Source organism: Harpia harpyja, chromosome Z (genome assembly GCF_026419915.1).
Source record: "Harpia harpyja isolate bHarHar1 chromosome Z, bHarHar1 primary haplotype, whole genome shotgun sequence".
In the NCBI taxonomy this organism is placed as follows: Eukaryota; Metazoa; Chordata; class Aves; order Accipitriformes; family Accipitridae; genus Harpia; species Harpia harpyja.
Window position 1 is genome coordinate 65,717,969 of NC_068969.1, and position 24,496 is coordinate 65,742,464.

Consider the following 24,496-nt stretch of genomic DNA (forward strand, 5'->3'; position numbering starts at 1 on the left):
GAGCGGCACCTAAAAAAATCGTTTCCTTCCGGAGCGGCGGCGGCGGCCGGCACTTCCCCGGCGCGGCGCGGGCACTGGCGGCGGCGCCGCCGCCCTCCGGGTTGAGGCGCTCGGAAGCCGCGGAGGAAGCCGGCTGAGCGGCGAGCGCGGAGCGGAGGCCGCCGCCGTGTGGAGGAGGCTGAGCGGTGGGAGGGGCGGGGAGGGACCAGCCGCCCCGGTGACAAGGTGCCAGCGGAGCGGCGGGGCCGCCGCTACTGCTCCGCCGTCCTCGCCGCCGCCCTCCCGCCCGGAGAAGTTTGACTCGGGAGCAGCGCAGCCGCCCGGGCCGTCGCGGCGAGGCAGGGAGCCGCGCCGGGAGTCGGCGCGCCCGGGGCCGCCGCGGGACGGGGGTCGCCTCCTGCGGGAGGCGGCGGGGGGGACACCGGCGGCGGCGCTCTGGGAGCCGCCCCGCCCGCGCCATGGCAGCGCGGTCCCGGAGACCCTGGCTGAGCGTGGTGCTGGGGCTGGTGCTCGGCTTCACCGCCGCCTCCTGGCTCATCGCCCCCAAAGTGGCCGAGCTGAGCAACAAGAAGAGGCGCGGCGCCAGCCTCTGCTCCTACTACGGCCGCTCGGCGGGGCCGGGGGCGGCCGGGGGCGCGGCGGCGCCGGGCGGGCAGCAGGCGCCGCCGGAGGCAGCGGCGGTGCTGGGCGGCACGAGTTTCAGGAGCAGCCCCTGGGAGCTGCCGCCGGCGGCGGAAGAGGGCACCGTCTCCAGCCCCGCCGCCGGCGGGGAAGGGGAGCCGGAGGAGGAGGAGGAAGGCGCCGAGAGGCGGCGCGGCCGGCCCGGCGGCAGCCACAACGGGAGCGGGGACTGGGGGGCAGCCCCGGGCTGCGCCAAGCCCCGCAACTTCCTCTACGTGGGGGTGATGACGGCCCAGAAGTACCTGGGCAGCCGGGCGGTGGCGGCGCAGCGGACGTGGGCGCCCTCGGTGCCGGGCCGCGTGGAGTTCTTCTCCAGCCAGGGCTCCGCCGCGCCCCCCGGGCTGCCCCCGCTGCCCGTCGTCGCCCTGCCCGGCGTGGACGACTCCTACCCGCCGCAGAAGAAGTCCTTCATGATGATCAAGTACATGCACGACCACTACCTGGACAAGTACGAGTGGTTCATGCGGGCGGACGACGACGTCTACATTAAAGGTGACCGGGGCGCGCCCCGCCGCCGCCGGCGGCAGGGAGGGAGGGGAGCGCTGGCCTTGGGGGCGCGGCGGGGTCTCACGGAGGGTAGGGACAGTCGGTTCCCGCCCGGGGGGGCGGGGAGCGCAAGGGGTGCCTCGACCCACCCCGCGCGCCGGTGGCGTTTGCTTCCAGCCCCCATGTGCGGGGGGGCGTGGGGTGCCGTCCCGGCGCTGGTGGGAACCCCGAGGTGCCCCCGCGGGGCGGGGCCGGGCCGGGCCGCCCGCGAAGAGTCCGGGGCGCGTCGGAGGGCCGAGGCGGCGGGTTGGACCGCGGCGGGCACGGTGAGCGGTCCCTGCGTGGGCGTGGGATCCCGGTGCGGCGGCCCGCCGGGCGAGGCTCTGCCGTGGGCCGGCGGAGAGGGTCCTGGGGCCGGGCGTGGGCAGGGGAGCGGCGGGGTGGTGCCGGCCCCGCGTCCCGCTGCCCTCGGCCGGGCAGGCTAAGGGTGGCGGTCCCGCCTCGACCCGCCGCCCGTGCGCAGGCGGCGGGGGGTTGAGGGGGGGAGCGACGCCGGCCGCATCCCGCTCCGGCCGGGCAGCCCCCGCGGCGGCGGCGGCTCCTCAGCCCGACGGCTTCGATTCGGTACTCCTCGGGAATGGTGTTTTCAGCACTAGTAAAAGTTCTCCGCTGGCTCACTGACACTTGGGCTGAGCAAACGCCGCCTCTGAAGGCTCCTTGTAAAGCCGCTGTTGTCCGTCGCAGCGTGTCTCTCTGCAGAGTACTAGCCCTATTTCCGAGCGAGTTTTACAGCACCGTTAGAAGATGCTGTTCTGCAGCCCGCTTCGTTTTGGTCTGCGCTTGTTGCTGCTGTGACTTACTCGTGCAGCGCCCTGCTCTTGGGAAGGAAAGAGAGGCTCGAGTTGTAAGCGTAGGCCCAGGTTGCGGGCGTGGTTGCTCACACTGTTGAACGCACTGTTGAGAGTTGACTGGAGGTAACTGTGTACTGCCCTATTTGTCACTCGATTTGGTTGGAGTCGTTTAATGGGCTGCTTGCTTGTCGGCTGTCACTCATCTGTGAAATACTCGCACACGTACGCATGTATATAGGTTTATATATTTGGCTGCAGATGTGAAAGTTGTCAGTGTTTTCTTTGGGCTCATTTTGGAGTGTCTTTAATTGGTTTTAAGCTTCCGAGTTAAACCTATCCAGAAACTTTTAATTTCAAGTAAATATGAAATCACAATTTCTCAAAAGAAATAGGTACGGGGTTTGAAGGAAAAGTGTGTAGACATTGTAGCACTGGAAATACTTTGGAAGGAGCTTGAGTTTTACCTTGTTCCAGCAATTGCTTCGTAATCAAACATGTTTATCTTGGTTAATTTAGATTTGCTCTGGTCTTTTCAAAAATTAATCCTATTAGAATAATACATGGGATTTCCCGTCTCCTCCTCTTCCTCCCCAGCTTGGAACTATATTGGTAAATTGTCCTGCTTTAGAGAGAGTCTTAAACTAGCAAGGGAGTGCTTTCCATCAGTATTGGTTGAACAGAACAAGGTTTACTGGTATAATTAAGTTTTGGTCATATTCTGGCTTTTGGCTGAATGAAAATGTCATTGTAATGTTAATTAATAATAATAATAATAATAAAAAAAGTTGTCTGTGAAAAGTAAACTTGTCCAAGGATATTTTCAGTTGGGTGTAGGACACTGCTTTGGAAGTGATTTCCTGTGACAGTCTCAGGTGCATGTTACATTTTTAAAAAAGCTCAAGGTACAGAAAAAGAGTTGGCTGGCAGACTAGGCAGAGAAATAACGGTAATCTTTTCTCTTTTTCAGGTGAAAAATTGGAGGAGTTTCTTCGCTCACTGAACAGCAGTAAGCCTCTGTATTTGGGACAGACTGGTCTGGGTAATATTGAAGAACTCGGAAAACTTGGGCTGGAGCCTGGAGAGAATTTCTGCATGGGAGGGCCAGGAATGATCTTCAGCCGGGAGGTTCTCAGGAGGATGGTGCCACATATAGGTGAATGCCTTCGAGAAATGTACACCACTCATGAGGATGTGGAGGTGGGCAGGTGTGTCCGAAGGTTTGGAGGAACTCAGTGTGTTTGGTCATATGAGGTAAGTGACGGTGTAAATTGCAATGTGCTGTTTGTTTACAGAGTTTTGCATCTTGCAACTTAAGTAGCTGTATCTGCAATCTCTTTCCACCGTGATTACGTTTTAACACATGCATCAGAATGTAAACCGCAGACTGTAATGAAAAAAGAGAGGAAAACATGCATGGCATGTTACTGCAAGCATGTTTATTTCTACTTGTGTCTTTCAATTTTCATTGGTGACAATTACTGCAGCCATGTTGTAAGTATTGCTATGCTGTAAGTTGCTAAAGCATTACCTTGAGGCTTTCTACATATAATCCGTGACAGGATGCTGCTGTATTGGACGTATGCTGTTCAGGTTGGATCTTTTTAAGAACTTGGTTTTGGATAAGCGTGTGGCATATCTGTTTGTTCTGCATTGCAGTTTCTTAAAATATGTTGTGGTGTTTGAAGAAGAATTGCCTGTATTTTCTTAATTACTCAGATGTATTTTAACGGAATTTGTTACTGGCAAAAGCAGAAATGGGAGTTGTGGGGTTTTTTTTCTTGTACAGAAATGAAATTTGTTACACTGCCTGTGTCTACCATACGCTTTTGACAGTGTTTTTCTTAGTGTAAAACACTGTTAAAATCTATTAAGAACACATGCAATGTAACAAATCTTCCTATGCTGAAGTCATTTTAGGAGTAAATGACTTCATTCAGTAGTAACATTTTCTAAAGTAACGAAGATGTGTTGCGATACCCAAAAAGTTCATTTGCAGTGCCGCAACAAAAATTCAGGCCTATTTCTCTGGAAATACTGTGGTTAGTGGCAAGACTTATCTTTGTAGATAACAATAGACTAAGCAGGCAACTGCCAGAAAGGGTGGAGGGTGATAGCTAATATGATGAATGTGATTTTAGTTATTTTGACCGGTTCTTTAATATTAATATATGCTTGCCCTTGTGGCGCTCCCTTGTTAAGCGGGAAAAATCATTTAAATGGGCCACTGAAAGAGGTGATGTGCTATTAACGGCAAAAAGACAGGAAAAATAATTAATTTTGTGGATTAGTGTTTTTCTGAGTGGCCCAGGGAAAGGTGGCCATTTTAAAAATGGGTTTGGTAGGCTACAGTGCATGTAAACAGGTGAACGAAAATAAATATTGAATAGTTGATACTAATTAGGTAGGAATCTTAGATGTGGAAATCTTATCCTTTATTTCACAATAGAAGGGTGCTTTTAGAGACTATTTCAACAAATGTTGTAAATGCCAACGTAAAATAATACAGCCACTGCACTGGTAGAGCAGGGAAGGCACTTGCCGTGCAGATGGATATGGATGTAGGACTAGTGGTTCTTACTCAGACTTCCAAACTGCACATTATGTTGGCAGCTTAATCTTACGCTCTGATGTGTTTGGGCTGTGTCTGTACGAGGTCGTTTGCAAATCCTTATGGGCATGTGATGCCTGCTGATCTGTATCAGATAGCAGAATTATGATTCTGTCTTGACAGTCGTATCTTGGGAGGGGTTTTGGTTTTGTTTTTCTGGTTTGTCTTCTTGGGAAGAAATCTGGGGAAGGAAAGAAAACTGATAACAGATAACATTATCACTATGGTTGTAATTTATTTTGATGTTGAATGTCAGGAGATTTTGGCTCCAGGCACCGAGCGTAAGTGGGATAGAGCAAAAAAATATGTTTACTTCCTTCAGTTTTGGAGACTGAGTTATGTGACTGCCCAGAAGCACAGCTTTTCACGGTAGGATTGGGGCCTGAAAACATAAACTTTGGGGAAAAATCATGTGTGTTTATGGGATCTGGAACAGAGTGACACCAGTCTTGACTGTCAGTTGCTCTTGAATGCCCTAGGTCTGTATAGTAAAGAACGGAAAAAGAAAAAACTCTGTTAGGCATTGCAATAGCAGCTGCTCATTTCTGACCAGTATTTTCCATTTGTTAGAAGAATCTTTGACCCTGTTGCTGGTACAGGAGATGCTCCAGAAGATGCAGATGATTAAGACAAAGCTGCTTAGGATGCTATCGCACTGTTAAATCTGTGTGGAAGGGAAGAAGCGAAATAGGGTGTCCGGAGAGAGAGGAGTTGCATTTGTGCTTTGGCATAGTTTGTGTTGTGTAGCCGGTTGTTTCAAGCAGTCTGATACTGCAGCTGAACAGATTGGCGTGTTGCGGGTTGGTAAATTAGTTGGTGACAAAGGTGACTTTTTTCCCAGGGCACTGGAAGTGTTGCTCTATGCTTTTTCATTCCTTCCTTAGATCAGCAACACTCTTTGTGTGCTAGAAGGGGAATTATTCCCTCAGATACACTTGTGCAAAATGTAAGATTGGGGCCAGGACTTTCTGCATAGCCAGCTGCACTTTTGTCCTGAAGTGCTCTTGTTGTATATAAATATTAAACTGAGTGCTGCTGAGCTGCAAGATTTTTTTGAACTTTGTTGCTTTTGGGAAGATGCATAATTTGTATTTTGTATGTGTTGCTGAAGACTAATATAAACTGGAAACAATTCCATTAAAATTCATAGAAGCAGAAAAGCTATAGAAGAGTTGAATCACTGTTGCATCATTTTTTTACTAGATTTATTTTCTAAGAACTGGATGGGAAGGTCTCTTTTTGATGAGGATGAAAGAAATCAGAGAGTTCAAGAGAAAACCTGAAATGCTTGATCTTTGTTAGTGTATTGGGTTTGCGTGGCAAGGTTTTGGTAGGCGGGGGGCTACAGGGGTGGCTTCTATGAGAAGCTGCTAGAAGCCTCCCCTATGTCTGACAGAGCCAAGGCCAGCCAGCTCCAAGTCGGACCCGCCGCTGGCCAAGGCCGAGCCCATCAGCGACGGTGGTAGTGCCTCTGGGAGAACAGATTTAAGAAGGGGGAAAAAACCCCTGTGTAACACCAGCAGCAGTCAGGAGAGAGAGGAGTGAGAACGTGTAAGACAAACAACCCTGCAGACACCAAGGTCAGTGAAGAAGGAAGGGGAGGAGGTGCTCCAGGCACCGGAGCAGAGATTCCCCTGCAGCCTGTGGTGAAGACCATGGTGAGGCAGGCTGTCCCCCTGCAGCCCAGGGAGGTCCACAGTGGAGCAGATATCCACGTGCAGCCTGGGGAGGACCCCACGCAGGAGCAGGTGGCTGCCCGAAGGAGGCTGTAACCCCGTGGGAAGCCCGTGCCGGAGCAGGCTTCTGGCAGGACGTGTGGACCCGTGGAGAGAGAAGCCCACGCTGGAGCATGTTTTCTGGCAGGACTTGTGACCCCACAGGGGACCCACGCTGGAGCAGTCTGTACCCGAAGGACTGCAACCCGTGGAAGGGACCCATGCTGGAGCAGTTCATGAAGAACTGCAGCCTGTGAGAAGGACTCACGTTGGAGAAGTTTGTGGAGAGCTGTCTCCAGTGGGAGGGACCCCATGCTGGAGCAGGGGAAGAATGTGAGGAGTCCTGCCCCTGAGGAGGATGAAGTGGCGGAGACAACATGTGATGAACTGACTGTAACCCCCATTCCGTGTCCCCCTGTGCCACTGCAGGGAGTTAGGTAGAGAATTCGGGAGTGAAGTTGTGCCTGGGAAGAAGGGAGGGGTGGGGGGAAGGTGTTTTAAGATTTGGTTGTATTTCTCATTACTCTGCTCTGGTTTGATTGGCAATAAATTACATTAATTTTCCCCAAGCTGAGTCTGTTTTGCCCGTGATGGTAATTGGTGCATGATCTCTCCCTGACCTTATCTCGACCCACGAGCCTTTTGTTATATTTTCTCTCCCTTGTCCAGCTGAGGAGGGGGAGTGATAGAGCGGCTTTGGTGGTGCTGGCCGGGGTTAAGCCATGACAGCTGGGTGGCTCAGCTGGTGTAGGTAGGACTGGCTGCCTGTCAGGGTTTATTCTGCTGCCATTTAGAGTTACCTAGTAAACTATGATAGCTTATAAACATAATATGCTTGCTGGCAAGGAGAGGTTTGCAACGTTGACTTTTTTTTTTGGCACCTTTTTTTTTTTTTTTTTTTTGTCAGAATGAATAAGAAAAGAAGAGGTGCACAAGGCTGCAATGAGCCACTCTTATTCTTGGAGCTTGCTAGAGTTTAATTCTTGTTCTGCCAGATTTGAAGCCAGGGCTTAAAGGCTGGGTCTCCCACACAGCAAATTACTTATGGCTGAGGTGATGAGTCTCTGTCTCTCCTGATGGAGCTCCTCCACTTTAAATAAAGAGTTAGTCATGGGATTGCTGAGAGAGTGAATCTAATAACAGTGTTTTCAGGGCACTTGTGCAGAATGGAGGAGACAAAAACCTGCCCTCAGGGTGCAATTTGACAGTTGCTCTAAGCTGACATAAATACTGAAGGGTGGTTGCTCTTTTCGGTTGCTGTCTGTTTTGCAGGGCTCGTGCAGCCCTGTGGTGAGCTGGAGATGTGGCAGGATCCACTTGAAACCTGAACCTGACCAAAAATGTTTTCTTCAGCTGAATCAGTACTTAAGGCAAAGCTTTGCTGAGCACGAGCATCAAAAGAAAGAAGTGGTCATGTTCAGCCAGGAATGAAGGGGCAGGAGAGTGTCAAACCGCCCTTCTTGGCAGCACCTTACATTCAAATTGGCTGGAAGCAATGGTTGAACTGCAGCCTAAATCTAGTACATTTCCTTGCTACATGAGGAAGTATCTGCTAGAAGTGTTGTATTTTGGATGGATCATTTTCTACAGAAGATCCATCCTTGTTCTGATATGTTTTTCAACTAGATCTTAATTTATCCTGCAGGTTTGATGATGCTGTAATGATCAAGGTGTAATAAACCTGGCAGATTTGTCTAAAATATCGCTGTAAAAGGCCTTTTGGTTTTGTTAGGTGTTAGCAGCTTCTGCTTCCCCAAATCAGTAACAGTAGAGGTTAAAAAGGGCCTTTTGCTTTTGTGCTTTCAGAATCCATATTTCAAGCTAGCACTCTCTCTTCCACTAATTTTGAAGCCTTGAAATGTTTTTCTTTAAATGAATGAAAAGATTAGCTTGCTTTTAGTGACTCATACTGGTTTTATTCTTTGGAAACAAAAATATAGTTAAAAAACTGCGCTGCTGTGTTATTCCTCTCTTTGCTGCTTAGGAGGGACTTGGCTATAGAGGACCGTTTGGAAAACAAGGCTGATTGCTTTATCCTCCCTGCCCGCCCCCCCCCCCCTCCTTTTTTAATGTTTCTGATTTCAGGAGACCATTTTGTAATTTGTAACCTAAGTTTATAACAGATCAAATAGTGTAGTTCAACAAAAGAACAAAATAAAATGTACCGCATGAATTAAGTGGCTGTAACAATTCAAGCAGAAATCAAACATTGTCAGGGTATAAATACTGACAATCAGAGAATGTTTTTCTTCAGAAGATGAAAAATGACAAATGCAGCATAAAAAGATTTCTAGATCATTTGTCAGTGTATTTGGAACATATGTTCTAATGTTAAGTTTGTAAAGCTTTTCTTTTTGTAGCCTTTTTTTCCCTTTCTGTGGGAGAAAATATCATAGAATATCTCAAGTTAAAAAGGAACCATAAGTATCAACTCCAATGCCCTCTACATTCATTTTAAACTTAAAAACTACATTCATACAAAAAACTACATTAATACAAACCACCCCATATACTTTTGTACACATTACCAAAAGATCATTGATATCAAAAGAAAATACTGTACTTTGTACATACAGGCAGTCCACATTAATGATTGTTTTCCTATTGTTTTTTTCCTTTTACAAAGTTCTAGGGTGACCATAGTATACAGTCTCATTACTATAACATTTTTTTAATAATGCAGATCTCTAATATCCTATTTGTTGTTGATTCCCAGCAGTAAGAGTAAATGTTACAGTAAATATCCTGGGAAATTGCCTATTTGGATCAAACCGCATGCTCAAAAAGCTTCCCTTTGCAGTGCACTGGTATTGTGACTGTCTCCTGAGGTGCTAGAACCTTTGTAAGCCATCTTCTGGCTTCCTCTAAAAATACTTTACCTTTTCCTTTTTAATGTCAGTTTTCCTTGCAGATATATTTTAATTTTTCATTCAAGGCTTTGTCTCTCTCTTTGGTGAAGGTGTTGGTGGGTCACAACTCAGCTTTGGGTTGACCACTACACCAAACAGAAGCATTAGAGGTGTATTTGCCTTTGATGATGATAAGATGGTATTTTGCTCATTTGGATTCTGGAATGATCGGTCTTTGAAGTAGCAGTACCCACCCCCACTTAAGCTATTGGTTTTGGGCAGCTTCGTTGGGTAGTTACATAAATGTAGCATCATTTTTAAAAAGCATAGAGAGAGCTGTCAGTGTCCAAGAATAGAAATGCACGGAAGAGTGCATAATTAAGACTGTAGCAGGGGTCTCTGAGGGTATATCGAGAGGAATGAGATGGTCACAGAGGCTCAGAACTATTTGCATAAATGGCCAATTACTGATACAGGATTGCATATGTGCTCTCTTAACCATTTGTTATTAATAGCTATCTGATTACAGTAATGTGAAAGGTAGTTATCAAATTTTTTTACTTTAATGGGATTCTTACCTGGTTAGAAAAGTGACTTATATTTCCATACCATTGTAGTATAGTTTTCTGTGTGTACATGATACTGAATAAAATGCAAATCATTAAATGCATATCCTATTGCTATAACCGTGGTGCTAAAATTGGGTCCTTACTCTTGCCCTGTGTGGCTCTGTCTGGTCCTCATCTGAGCTGCCTGCGCCTGTTGTGCTGTGCAGACTCCCTGCTCTTTATCTGGCTTTTTAGGTAACCTCCTGTCATTCATTTGCTCTTTTACCTGGGGAATTTGGGGGAGACTGCCTGGGGGTGCTGCCTCCCTTGCGTTCACATACCCTGGGGGCTCCCCGTCGTCTTGGCCCTTCTTGATCCTGCCAGATCAGCTTGGCTGTGAGTTGAGGAAGTTCATGGTGAAAAAAGAGTCGTCCCTGGTACTTGCATTTATTGAAGGTCTTAAGCATTTCCCCACGTGGCTCGGCAGGACTGCAAGAGTTGGAGATACCTTTTTTGGGGGTCTTTATGGAGAAGGATTCAGATGGTATTCCCACAGCTGCTGTGGAGGTGTGTGCCAGCACACGCAAGCCCATGGCTGTGGTCCACTGTATGGTGGCATCTTAGCTGTGGAGCCAAGAGCTAAGGGGGCTGTTTCTCAGCCTTGTTGAGAGTTAGCTTCTCTTAGGTTCCTGGCTTGTTTGCAGATTGGGTGTTCTGTCTTTCCTGCTGTGCCCCAAGAGGAAATACTGCTCGTGCCTTTTTGGAGTATGACAGCTGTGTAATTCTGACTCCTGGTGCTGAATTACCAAGGTGCTGGAGGACTCTGGGGGTGTGTTTTCATGTCCATGATGTGAAGAAATCATGGATACACCTTCCTTTTAATCTGTTTTCTTCTGTGATGCCAGCAGCTATTTATGTGCAGGACTATTTGGGCTAGCTAACAGCTTTCCTGTCCATTTTGAATGTTTGTGCATTCTTAAAGCAAGTATTTCAAAGGTTTTCCTGTTTTAAGAATAAGCTCTCATTTGAACTACCAAAGCATCCCACAGACAAGCAAAAGAAAAACATTAGGAAAGGTTCTTAAATGATTAAAAATATTTCTTTAGTTCTGCATATGGGTATCCGGAGCCATCTCTCAATATATACGGAAATTTAAACCTAAACACGGTCAACTTTTTTCTCATGTTTGCTCTCATTTTATTGGAAATGTTTTCTCAAGACTTTTGTGCAATTGGTGTATTGGAGGTGGTATTTCCATAGACGTAGAAGTCTAGTGCAGAAGGCTAGCTGTTCAAGTGTGTTTAAAAATAGTGTTTGACATGAGATGACGCAATTGTGGCACAACTATTGTAAGAGTCATCTCATTTGAACCCATCACATCATCACTCTTGACAGTGCCTGTCACATTATACAAGGAGTAAGCTTGATTTTTAAAGAGACTTGCAGATGAAGAACTTGACTGCTTTAGGGTCAACAGTGGATTCAGTGCTTTAAGTGAATCCATGAAACAAAGCACAGTGAAACCCTGATGTTTTTATTTTTTGCCTTGAAATAGTTTTCTATTTTACCTTTACCTTAAAATCAAGTAAACCAAACCACATGAGAAGCATTAGTTTCTATAGATATTCCCAGAATTATCTTTATTTTCAAAATTTTGTCTTTCCTAGGTGTTCTGAAACAAATTTCCCTTTCATGCATACAGATTTGGTTATGGTTATTGGTCTTACTTTGACAAAGAGTTTTGTTAAACAGTCCTGCTTGAGCCTTTTTGAAGGTGAAGTGTTTGTTGCACATTACCAGGTAAATCAAATAGTATGGAGTTGCTCAAAGTGTGTATAGTCTTCTCAAAGACACTGAGAGTTCCCAGGTTGCTTCCTCCTACTCCCTCCCAACCCCCTGAGTTGATGGGGTTTGTTACTTCTTCTGGGCCGGTCTTTGTATCTCCTCTTGTCCTGACTTAGAAAATCTCCTAGACATAACTTTTTCCTGACTTTCACTTTCCAACCTCACATCTTTTGATGAGATCAAAAGATGCACTTCTGCTGAAGTAGAAAATGCTCACGAAGAGAGAAGCTGGAAGTTGTAAACAAGGAGAGTTACAGAAATTATTTGAAATAAGTGCTAATTACATGTACTTATATTTACTGTGGTATTTCATTAGGTATCAAAAATAGGATGTGTTTCTTTTTTTAGAAGAATAAGCTTTCAAGCTACTGTTCCAGTTCTGTATGTTTCTTGGGAGTTTTCTGCAAGTAGACAAATAGGTATAAAGTGTAGCTGGATCATTTTAGGTCTTTGGACTTTCTTTATTCTGTGGTTCTCATTACCAAACTGATTTCCACCTATTTTCAGTTCTTACGTGAGAAGGCATGTATTAAGTCATTGTCAGTATTTGCTGTTGGTTACACATTCTCTAAAATTCACTTTTATTTAGTTACTTGATCTCATGATTTACCATGAACTATTCAAAGAATGCATATATTATTTAAAGCGTAGCAGGAACTGCTACGCTATGAGTAGTTTATTCCATCTGTCTAGTGCTGGCTAATGATTTAAGCTCAAGATGAGCGCACAGGTTGGTTACTCTTTAGTACATATTTGGAACGGGGCAGTAAGTAAATGTGTAGTTCCACCCCAGGTGCAGTATTTTTGGCTTCCTGGGTATCACACTACGAAAAAATTTTTGGCCTGTTTTTAAGAATTCTTTTAAAGCATGCATATGCTTTAGGAAACAAAGAACATCTTAAACTAGAGGTATAATTTGAGGAAATTCTGGAGGAGGTTAAGCAGCCTGGTAACTGATAGTCTTCTTGAATGCTGTTTTATGTATGAGTTAGTCTTGAAATGAACCTAGGAAAGGGAAGGTTATCTTTTCATTTACTTTTTATTTAGTGCTTTTGAGACACATTTTCCACAGTCATTTTCCACATTGGTTGAAGTTTTACCTTTAGTAAACTAACCTTTGTGAACATTTAGAAATGAAAAAAAAAAAAAAAAAAAAAAAAGCCTAAAATAACTCTCTTCTGGAATGTGCTGGTTTAACCAGGCAGTTAGAATACTGCAGATTAAACCCGAGGTACTGACTGACTGGACACATTGTTTGTTTGTTTGTTTTTGGTTTTTTTCCTTTTTTTTAGTTTTTAGTTTGTGATAAAATATTTGATTTAGAAACTTGGAAGTATTCCTTTTAATAATTTTCAAATAGGACTGTCATTTTTTACCTTGTTTTTTGTGCACTTGATACTTTGAAGTGTTTTGTATTTTCAAGATTGCTTTAAAGTGCATTTGAGTCCCTCAACCTTTTTTGATTTTTGTTTCTTTTTTTTTTTTTTTACAACCATTCAAGGGCAAATTAACATCTGAAGGATGATAATTTGATCACCAGGGACAATGCTCCTTTTGACTCTGTATTTCCTGGTATCAGGGAGGTGTTTGTTCATGGGGCCCTTTCTGAGTGTGGCACGTGTGAACGAGCTCCTTATGGTGTGGAAGCAGATGCACTAAAGAAACGCAGCATTTCTTTAGTTGTATATGTGGCTGCAATGCAGTGGAAGTGTATGTGGCCTTAACTACTTCATGAGGCATAGATTGTAAATCCGTATGCACAGAAATGTGCATTTGTATGTACATATGCGTATATTTAAATCTTGTGTCTAGTTGATAACCAAGCTCCCAGGGGCATAAGTGAAGGTCCTTCGGAGCTTTTAAGCCGTGCTTCTAGGTATTTATTGCAGTCTCCCTACTGTAAAGCTTAAGAATTTGGCTTTCAGCTTTTAACTTTCAGTTTTTCATTACTCTTCTTAGTTATATCTGTATCCTTCTGTTCTGTATGTACATGTATTTTTGCTTCCAGCTTGAATTTGACTAACCTTTTCAGTGTTCTGTTTTCCTTGAAAGCTTTTTCTTTCCAGCTACAGACTGTAGCACACCTGTTATCATAATAAGTTTTCATCACCGAAGGGGATACCTTATGGACCAGCTCTCATCCTGCCAGAATTGCATGGCTTCCTATTGTTGGTCATGATAAACCAGTGACTTTTTCTGTCACATTTTATCAGTTTGGGGCAAAATTTTCTGAAGTGCATGAGTATCAGTTCCAAGAGTCAGGGAATTTAACTAGAACAGGTGTAGCTGATGACAAAGCTTTTATGAAAGTGCTTAACTCGGCAAATGAAACAGTTTTGTTACGTGCTATTGATATTTTTAACTGTTGTATTAAAATAGTTTGTTAGGTATAAATCTGTCCTGCTAGAACCAACGAAAGCAAGTGCTGGTATTTTGGATTCTTCTTTTCTTCTACTCTAAATTTTTGTGATTGAAGATATTTTTCTTCACATGGTAGAGGGAAGTAATTGCACCTAACTGAGGGTAGTTGACTGTAACAGAAAATATAGTCAAACAGTAAAAAGTATTTTTTCTTAATATTTGTCTATAGTAATTTTGGGAAATGTAGTATTAGTGCACCCAAGAGGGTCATGTGAGCGTGTATGTATGCATTTAGTGGCATCTGATGCTTGAGGTTTGCTTAGAGTTGTAGAGCATGTCTTCTACATCTTTGAAAAAATTGATTATTGTTTGTACCTTCAATAAAGAATTCTGTAATGAAACTATGCATTTGGCATTCCTCCACCCTGGCCGTGGTAAGTTGGTGCTCACTTCCCTCTTCCAAATTTGTTAGCCTTAGTTTTTATTGTACTAAATCCAAGAATAAACCTACTCTGTTCTTAAATTCCTATCCACGCTGTGCTGTTGGCATCTATGCTTGAAGGTGACAACTCTGTCATGGGAGAGAGATGTAAGAGATGTATAGTCTTTACAGGACAGAGAGCCTTGAATGAGTAAGGGCTGGTATTCTTTCTTCAGTATGCTTATCAGGTGTCCCAGCCCAGCCTAAGCTTCCTAACTCATCACTGGAAAAATGTTTTGAACAGCAGTGGCTTTATTATTTTAGCTGCACATAATGCTAGAAGCAGGAGCTTCCCGCTCATCTCAGTTTAAAAGAACTTTGCTGCTGTTAATAGAATGTTTAGTTTAATACTAAAATTTTAGTAAATAACTTCATTGTTAATTTTCCATTGCTAAATGTCATTTGGAGAACTACTGTTTTCCTTGGAAATGGCCTTTGAAAAGATTTATTTGGAGGTTCTGCCATAAATCTGTGGAGTGGCCATTGAAAACAAACTAGCTGATGGTTTTACGAGTTTTAACATCCATGTTACCTTCAATGTAGGTACACTCTGTGTTCTTTCAAACTTGAAAGAAACTAAAATGCAATGCCTGGGTTGGGGGAGGAAGGGATTTGTGCTTTTCTTGTTGATTTTTATTTAGTTGTTTCTGTTTAGCATAATTATATTAATCAGCTTGGTCAAAATAAGTCTTTCTCTGCCGACTAGATACTACCTTGTACAAATGAAGTAACTTTTTGTCCTTATCACATCCATTATGATCATGTAGGTAGGTAACAAAAATAGTTGCTGGATTAAGTATTTCAGTTATATGGGAAGAGAAGCTTTAATGACTAGTACAAGGATAGAATCATACAGTGCTACTCTGTTGTTTTTTAAACAGTTTCAAGAAAATTTTTGTGTTTCATAGTATAACTATTATTCTTTGTTCACTGGGAATAAATACATAGTAATGAGAGATGTCCAGTAGAGTTTTTGGCATCTGTTCATCAGTACAGATAACAAAACAGCAACACTTTTGTATTTAACAGGCTGAGACTTCCATTCATTCACACACTCTAAGAAGGTACTTAAGATACCTTCCACACTTGCATCATTCCTTTGTATAAACTTACTGAGCTCCATCTAAAATAATGGGGTTTTCCATTTTACCTGTGCCACTGGAATACTGTTATAAAAATGCAATTGCTGTAATAAGTAGCTGCTTTACTTATGCTTTTAACTTGTTTGAGGCAAATACGCAGCCATTTGTTCTTCTATGAGTTGTTATTTACTTTAGAAAGCTCTTGTTTCATCCTTTGTACTTACCCATCAATATTGATAAATGCTACAGAGCTTTTATTTAACGAGGTACAAGAATCCATGCTTTCTGTTCCTCTTTTTCTCTTAATCACCCTTCCTTTAATTTGCCTCAGTTTCTTTTTTTTTTTTTTTTTTCCTTTTAATTAAATGTATGGTCAGGATTGCCTATGGTATTTTGTATGGGAACTCATCTGTAACTTCTACAGTGCAGCTCAGGATTACATTTACCATTTTTAAGGCTTCATCACACTGTAAATTCATCACCATTTTGCAGCTGGTTAGTACTACTAGGTCAGTGTTGTCTTTGGCCATCTTCACTTATTGAGCTTCTGACTGGCAGAATATTTCACTTGTGTTAAAATTTACTAGTATAGTAGTCGCATGTTTAATCCTGTTGCTGTTGGAAAACTGTGCTGTCCTAAACATGATGTTGCAGTATCAGATAAAAATTGCTTTTTCCTGTGTAAATGAAATGTTCCTGGTTAGCTTAGTGACCTCCACAGCAAGGGGCAGATGCTGTGGGTAGCAGGAGAGGGAATGTGCTGTATTGCATGATCACATCCCATGTGGAGAACGCTAGCCGTTGTTCCAAGTCTACTTGTACCTCCTAGCAGGCAAATGATTAGTGAATAAGAAAGATTTCATCTCACAAAGAGCTTAATCACACATGATGTTAATTGTTGAGGGCTTTCATTCCAACTAAAGGAAGCAATTCAGTGCATATTAGAGGAAAGTTGCCCTTTGGTCTTTTCACTTATCCTCTGATGTGCCGTTTTCTTTTTTTGATGTTGTTCATTGTGAAATTACTGCAAATAAGCATGTAAATTATCAGAAACCAGTGAAGGAGCTCGAAGGACTGTCTTTGAACACTGGACTTTCTTTTTCAAGTCAGTTGCTTGATTCCAATGCTGAATATCTGTGGAAGACAAACATGTAGTAGTTCCCAGTTTTGCTCTACAGCCTTCGTAGCCAGGACAAAGACTGAATGAATACTTGAGTCTGCTGGTAGAGTTGATGTTTTCTGGTTGAAGAATGTCGACTGTGTAGTGCAGATCTTTTCATGCTATGACTTCATACCTAATTTGGAAAAAATAAAAATCCTGTGTGTACTGTTTATGAATGCTTTAATTCATGAATTGGAGTGGAAGACTCCAATTAATTGTTTAAGGAACTAAAGCTTGAAGAAGTGTATATGTGTATGTGTGTACACACACACGTATGTGTGTGTGTGTGTGTGTGTGTATATATATATATAAAAAAAAAATGCTAGGAGAGCGTGCCAGTGCTTTTTAATGTGACAGCTTGGGGCAATTTCCTTGAAATATCTACAATAAAACACAGACTTTTAAAAGACATTTTTGGATAGGTTGGAAAATATGTTCCCATGAAAACAAGGCTTGCATAAATGCAAGGATTATTTCCAGCATTAATGCTTCTTCAGAGCTTTTCAACTTCAGTAATGCGTAGTAAATACCTGTGTGTTAAATCTCATGTGTACCTATATTCCTTAGGCAGTTTAGATCATGCTTGTGTCTTGAGGTTGGCATCAGTCCTGCAACTAATATGAAACAAACAGCTCAGTCTTCACAGCGTACAAAGCAGTCTGCTCCTGCCAGCTCTGGGAGCTTTCTTGGAAGAGAGATGTCAACTTTTGCAGAACTCAACTTTTACCTAAGTAAATTAATGAATGCAAGTTGTAGACCTAAAACTGCCTCTGGAGTGTCCTTGCAGTGACCTGTGTTACATGTGGCTACATCCTTAGGTATGAAAAGATCTGGTTTTGGTGTCCTTTTGGCATTCGAATGATGAGAAGAGCCATAAAACTCTTGAGGAAGCTGTAGGTTGCCACAGTATACGCAGGTGTTAAAGCTACTGTCCACGACAAGTGGTGTGAGCTGAGGTGGAATCAGTCCACCTTCTCTCTTTGCTCTGATCAAAATCCTTGTCTTTTTACATCCTTTTTTATAGCTGTCACAGGAAACCTGTGGCTTGTAGAAGAGACGCAGCCCTTGAGTTTGTCATAGGCTGCAGCGGCTTTTTTGTGTTTTGCTTTTGGCTAACACCAAACTGTCTGGTAGCAGGAAACTTCACCGAAGTGTTTGGTTAAGTGGAGTCAGTCCTCACCCAGGGAAAGTTTATCTCCTCTCCTATCTTACTCCACTTGCCATCAGTATACAGGGAGAGAACAGTGTTCATTCCTACATCTGATCTCTTTAGCCTACTTTGTGGGAAGTCTTTTCGAGTTCGATTAACTGTATGTCACATACTGAATACAGTGACTTATTTTCTGCCATAAAATTGCCTCCTTGCTCAGGGCTCACACTCCCTCCATCCTCTGTCCCTTGCTGTGGCTTCGCCCTTCACGTTCTTTTGCCACCTGGTCTCGTTTGCAGTAAATTTTTTTCTCTGGCTCTTGTCTCTGCTTTTGAAGTGACATGAAAGCCTATAGAACCATAAAGAATTGCACTGTGTTACTGTGGGAATGAAACTGTTTTGATAAAAGCTACAATCTGTCTATAAAAAGAAGAAAATCTTGTTAATGAAATAGATGTGCAAGGCAAACGTATTAAAGGAATTAACGTGGGCTGTTAAAGTTGCATTCAGTGGTTTGAACATACCTAGAAAGGGGGGGTGTAATTTTCAGTGCATGAAACTTTAATAACTTTTGGAGGTTGTTGAGAAGGAAGTACATTTTTTCTAGTAATTTTTGAACTTTTTTTCTGAAGTCCCAGAAAAGTAGCTCTACTTTCCTCTGCTTGCTTAAATAAAGAAATATGTGCATAGACATTTCTCAACTACTTTCTCTTCATCAAATCTTCAGTTGCAAAAGCTTTTTTTTAATCAATAGGCACATTTTCCTAAGAGTATGGCTTCTATAGTCTTACGTTTCCAGAGAAAGTATTAAATTTTTTTTATAGGGTTTTTAGTTTTTCTGTTGTGGGAAGGTGACAACTGGGATGTAATTCTCTGAGGTTGGGTGGGGAATAGGTTACTGTTGTGTTGATCTGTGGTGCAGTCCATCCTGCAATGGAAGAGTGTGAGTCACCACATTGGTGTTTCTCACACAGTGATGAAGGCATTGAAGATAGCGCTCGCTCTTCTTCCTTCTGTGTTACCCTGCAGTGCCGAGCAGCTGAGTGCCATTGCCTGAAGTGTTGCTTTGACACCAGACATATTTTAAGATAAATGCAGTTTTCTTGGGGCTTCCTGTACACCTCTGTGTCTTGAGTATATTTTTATTGTTAGTTTATCTTCAGTACAGTTGTTCTATTGCACAGTCATACAAACTGCTGCTGAACTCATGAGGCCACATTGTTTATACACACCCTTTCTGTTCAGTCATTATCAAAAGTTCTTCAGCTATTAAATATTCATGATACATAGCATTCTTTGTCACAAATTTCCAAAAACTGAAGAATGTGATCATCATGGGGCATAGGTCTTCAAGGTTTTTCCTAAACTGGGGGAGGGAATAGCTTTTAGAAAGCATTTTTAATGCTTAATAATTTCATATACATTAATACCTTAATGTTCTCTAGGTGATGAAATCACCCAGCAATAACAATGCTTCCCACACGGTAATGTGTGTTTTCTTAGAGTTTCTTCTTGAACGCCTGCAGCCCTGTTCTGTGTTCTAAATCCTTCAGATTTAATCAGTTAAGTGTGGTTAGTTCTCAACATCATTTGGGTGGGAGACTTATGGAAGATCTTAGGTGTTTGAAAGAAATTATCTTGGCAATACCTGCTGCAGTTCTCACTTTCCTGAATCCACACGCAGTGAATACCTCCATACTGTAGTGAAGAGTGGAGCTCTTGGGGTAGTCCTTGTTGAGATGCCATCCCTATAAAAGATAACAACTTGTGGTCCTGGCAACTAATGACCCAAAGAGATCCCATCTTAATCTGCTGGACAACCTTTGTCTAACTTTTGCTGTTTTATGGTCAGCCTACAAAAATCTCTTTGCAAAATGTTACAGTATTGCCACGTGCTATTGGACAGCTCATTAATGTTCTTTTTTTTTAGCTAGATGAATTCTTGCCCTGTAGAAGAGCTGAACTCCTTGGACTTCTATCCAATACAAGTAATTACAAAATCTTTCATGTTCAAATGGTTTACGACCTTCATGCAGGTGACTTTTCTTATATTACGTGTGTCTCAGTGAGCTCACTTTAGCACTCAAGAGTGCTCAGTTTAAGTAATCGATGGTACGCAAAGCTGAACAGGTTGTTTGGTTTGTGAACTGCTAGTGCATGCCACTGGGTTGGCCACAGAGTTTCTATAACAGTATTGTAAAATGTTCCTGAAATGTAATTGCGGAACCCCCCCCCCCCCATTAAAACCTTTCTTTTAAAGCTTTAAGAGGATATACACTCTGGAGGGATGAACAAACCCAATTAATTGCCTTTGAATAAAGATAATGTAAGTTAATATATGTGTATGTATACATACATAAATAAACTCAACTTGAGAAAAAGAATATGTAAACTTTTCTGCTAAAACCTATGCAATCTGTAATTAAATAATAATCGATTTTACCAAACTGATAGGTTTTGAAATAGTCATTAAACTGACGGGCACTGTCATTTGGGTAATTTAGAAGCTTGTACAGGAATTAGTCTCCAGACCAAAAACTGTCTTTGCATGTGTATTTACCACTAGTAGAGGTTAATTCTCTGTGCTGTTGAAAAATTGCATTGTAGCCAAGATGCAAGGAATGCTGTTGTTTCCAAAGAGCTCACAAGACAAGGCGCTGACCCAGGGGGTGACTCGGTGCTAGCAAAGCCCTGCAGCAATGAGAAGCTGGGGGGCGTGGGGGCATCACATGCGCAGGTTGTACATCTGCATGATCACCCCTGAAGACAGAAGGTGAGAAGATGGAAGGCAAGATTGTGAGATGTTGTTAGTAGGCTGAATGAGGATACCTGAGCAGATGCTCACTTGAAAAGTTTTCTACGAGCTCTTGAGAGACAGAAAGGAGAAGTTCATGCAACAGTGTCACCATTTTCTCCCGTGTAGGGGAGAATGATGTGACAGAGTGTGGAAGAGGAAAGCAGAGAGTAAGGAAAAAATACGGTTGTCTCGGAAGGGATAAAACCAATTATGTCTAGTCTAGGATGACACGTATAGCTTTGGGGCAGGGCCTTGAAGTTGAAGACTTGTAAGCAAATGCAGTTGGAGTTGGAAACAGGGAGGCTTTCTGTGACTGTGCATGAGTTGTTTTCAGCAAAGGAGATCCATGTGGGGCTCTTGAAGAAAGGATAAATTCGAAGAACTACTAAATGCTAATAATGTCAAAAGGCAGTCAGTTTAAAACATAATGGTAATGGTGATGGTGATGGGATGTTCTGAGCAAAATTAAAGTTTCACTAGTTAAGACATTCGAAGAACTACTAAATGCTAATAATGTCAAAAGGCGGTCAGTTTAAAACATAATGGTAATGGTGATGGTGATGGGATGTTCTGAGCAAAATTAAAGTTTCACTAGTTAAGACATTCGAAGAACTACTAAATGCTAATAATGTCAAAAGGCAGTCAGTTTAAAACATAATGGTAATGGTGATGGTGATGGGATGTTCTGAGCAAAATTAAAGTTTCACTAGTTAAGACATGATATATGTTTGGCAGAAGCAGCTAATGTGCTGTCGCTTATTCTTTAAAAGAGCCAGTTTATTAAGGGTTTATACCTAACATAAATGAAACTTGAATGAAGGGTTTAGTTGATTGTAGTTTTAATAACAAAAAATCCTCTCCCTGAGTAGCTTTAACAACTGGAAATTTCTTTACAGCTCTCCAGGTTAGTTTAGTTTCTTTTTTAATTTTTTTTTTAAATTTTTACAGCTGAGGTGGTAGGCACCCAAATCAATACAAAATGAATAAAGCTGTACAAAAAAGCAATGATCCGTGAATGGAAGTAAAGTGTGGGAGTAAGTTTAAATGTATAAAGGTATGTTTTATAGGGGTTTGCCACTATTGCTGTTTTGGGTTTTGTTGTTCTTTTTCTTTTTTTCCAGTTCAATGTATTACTGTTGTCACTCAGGCATTCTTGGTGTGTAATTTCTTGGACTCTAAATCCCCAGCTTTTCACTATTAACAAGAAGAAGTAGTCACATCAGAGTCTGTGAGGCAGGCTGATAAAGTTGTTCATCTTCTTCACTTCCAGAATGCACATGTATCTCGTTTACTTGTTGAGTGCTGGATTGAAACACCCAGTTGTAGCACCTGGTTGCTGCACCAGCTAGGTCAGACACGACTGAGGGTGTCTGTCCTACTAGGTCTGCCTCTGGTTAGGAACTGGATTTTTTTCTTCTGTAAAAATTCATGGTGTGGGTCCAGTCTAAATGGGCAGCAGGGGGAAAAAACAAGTATAAAATTGCAGCTTTAGTGACTCCTGATCAACTTAGGGCAACCGTTTCTAGATAGAAGTTCTGCTGGGTAGCCCCCATTTAATACCTGGTAGGCTCATGTTTTCCTTCAGCTGTTGCTTTTCAGGCATTGGATAAAAGCAAACCTCTTTTTCTATAGTCCAAATGCACAATCCAAGTCAAGAGCATCTCTTTGTCCAGAGGCTCTGGTTCCTGCCATTTCAAACAGGCTTCCTAGGCTATGGGGAGCACTATGGGGTTTGAACCCAGGATTTTCAAATTCATGGGGTTTTTTTGCTCTCTACTCATTGGATGCTTCCCATCTTGCATGAAATACTTTTTTCTTTTCAGCCGATTTATTATCTTCCTGTGGAAAATTACAACAGAAAAAATAAAAGGACTGGAAAATGTGTTCCTGTTTATTCTGTCAATTTTACTGTTTTGCCTCATTGGCATTCTCATTATCAAACTTCAGACAATTTTTGATTCTACTTGGTGATCTTTTGGGGACACTGTATCTTATTTTTAACCCAGTGTATGTCTTATGCTGCGTACCATCCTTTTATACAGATTTTCAGTTGAAAATGTATACTTTTACTTCGCTTCTATCAACAGTTATCTTCACTAAGCTTACTGAAAAGCAGCTCAGATTTGACTATGCTGCAGTGCAGAGCACCTTCTGCAACAGTGAGCTAAAGGTAACATTCTGTCGTCTTGGCAAGTTGTCAGTTTTTGCAGGCTGTGTCCTGTGTGGTACCGAAGTAGAAAAGCAAACTAACTTCAGAACAGCTATTGTGTAGAAACAGATTACGAACAACACAGTTGATCCCTGTCTCAGCACAGTTTACAGACTTGCAGGGTTTTTAGTAGCTTGTGTAAAGACAATAGCTTTAAATAGTGTTTCAATTGTGTAGTGATTTATCTTAATCAATTTTAGCAATTCTTCTTTGCTTATGGGTAACAAAGTGTGATTTCTTTCAAATGTTTGCTAGCCAGATGGTGTTAATTTGTCTGTTTTCCCTCCCAACATATTTGAAGAGAGTTATACTGAAGGTAGGAATCCAACATGAAAGCAAATGACCATCGCATAAAATAAAGCCTGTAAGCCAAGGGGAGGCGAATGAATTCCGAATGTTCTGATTTTTCTCTTTTGCCATAGTCCACAACACTTCCATTACCGATGTCAGCTGTCAAAAAAAGCTCTTTGCGAGGAAGCCCTGTGAGAAAATTCTCCAACGGTGCATTTGTTAGTGTGAGGAACTGGTGGGAGACAGAGAGGTGATGGTGAAATACTGCCCTCATCAGCTGGCTGCAGAACGCAAAAGAAAAAGCGTGAGCCTTCGTTTTGGCAGCCAGAGAGGGGCAGGAACGTGTTTTGCCTTTCTGGCTGCAACCCTCCAGGAACTGGTATATGGGGGGCGGGAGGTGCAGTTCAGGTAGTCTTTCTTGCCTTCAGCCCACTTACCAGTATCCTCCAAGACCCTCCATATGCATGGAAGGGTCCTCACGTTCTGGGTGGTCCTTCACTTGCCGTAACATAGGAGGAAAATAATGTGTCCCTGCGTGAAGGGAATGGGGAGGATCATAAAATAGGCACTTTTCTGAAAGCGTTTTTCTTTATTCTCTGACAGTTGCCACTCCCAAGATTTGTCCCATAAAGAAAAGGCAGGTTTGAGATGGTGCAGTTTGCCATGTGAATTGCCAGCTCTGTAAGAATTAGGATTTTTTTGAATTGTAAATTTTAATCTCTGAATATTTTAAATTATCTAGGCAGTATATGACACAACATGGCCTTGCTGTCCCTGATTGACTTTCGAAGGAATACTTTTACAGACATTCATTGTACCTTTTTGTCCCACAAAGTTTAAAAGAATGAGGCTTTTCTTTTCTTGAATTGCAGAACATGCATGTTTCCCTTTCCTGGACTTTTTTTGTGTGAATCTGCCCAAGAAGCACAGAAGGGAAAAACCCCGCAATTATTTGGTCAATTGTAAATTGTGATTGCACATTTAATACTCGGAGCACTTTTCTGCTTCGTGATTACGTTATTAAGACTGTTTCATTCAAGGTTTTATTTGCACCTTTTATTTAAAGTCCATACTAATTGTAACCATGTCAGCATCATACTTCGAGATCCTCTGACAAGTAAGCCAATGCCATTTACAAGATGCAGGATTTCTATACCAAGGAATGGCAGCTATTTTGTTTTGTGCAGGTGCAGGAGGAATATATATATGTGTGTTTGTGTGTATTTACTATTTATGGAAAAGTACTTCGGTGACTGCATGTGTGAATACCCATTCTGTCATGTCTTCATCCAACCTTTTGTTCCAAAATTCCTTTCCACAGATTTTGTCTTGAACAAGTAAATGTCATGAGATTTCAGATCGTTCTTCATGAAAAGCCAT

General features: G+C 42.6%; 1 protein-coding gene across 1 annotated transcript in view; it reads left to right on the top strand.

The window, feature by feature from the left end:
• Positions 1 to 203: 203 nt before the first annotated feature.
• CHSY3 (chondroitin sulfate synthase 3) overlaps positions 204 to 24,496 on the top strand; it is a 196,920-nt gene continuing 172,627 nt past the window's right edge. Inside the window, exons 1-2 of the mRNA XM_052777547.1 lie at positions 204 to 1,173; positions 2,986 to 3,269. Of these exons, the coding sequence (XP_052633507.1) occupies positions 459 to 1,173; positions 2,986 to 3,269 (999 nt within the window). The 5' untranslated portion in view covers positions 204 to 458. The remainder of the gene's footprint in view (positions 1,174 to 2,985; positions 3,270 to 24,496) is intronic.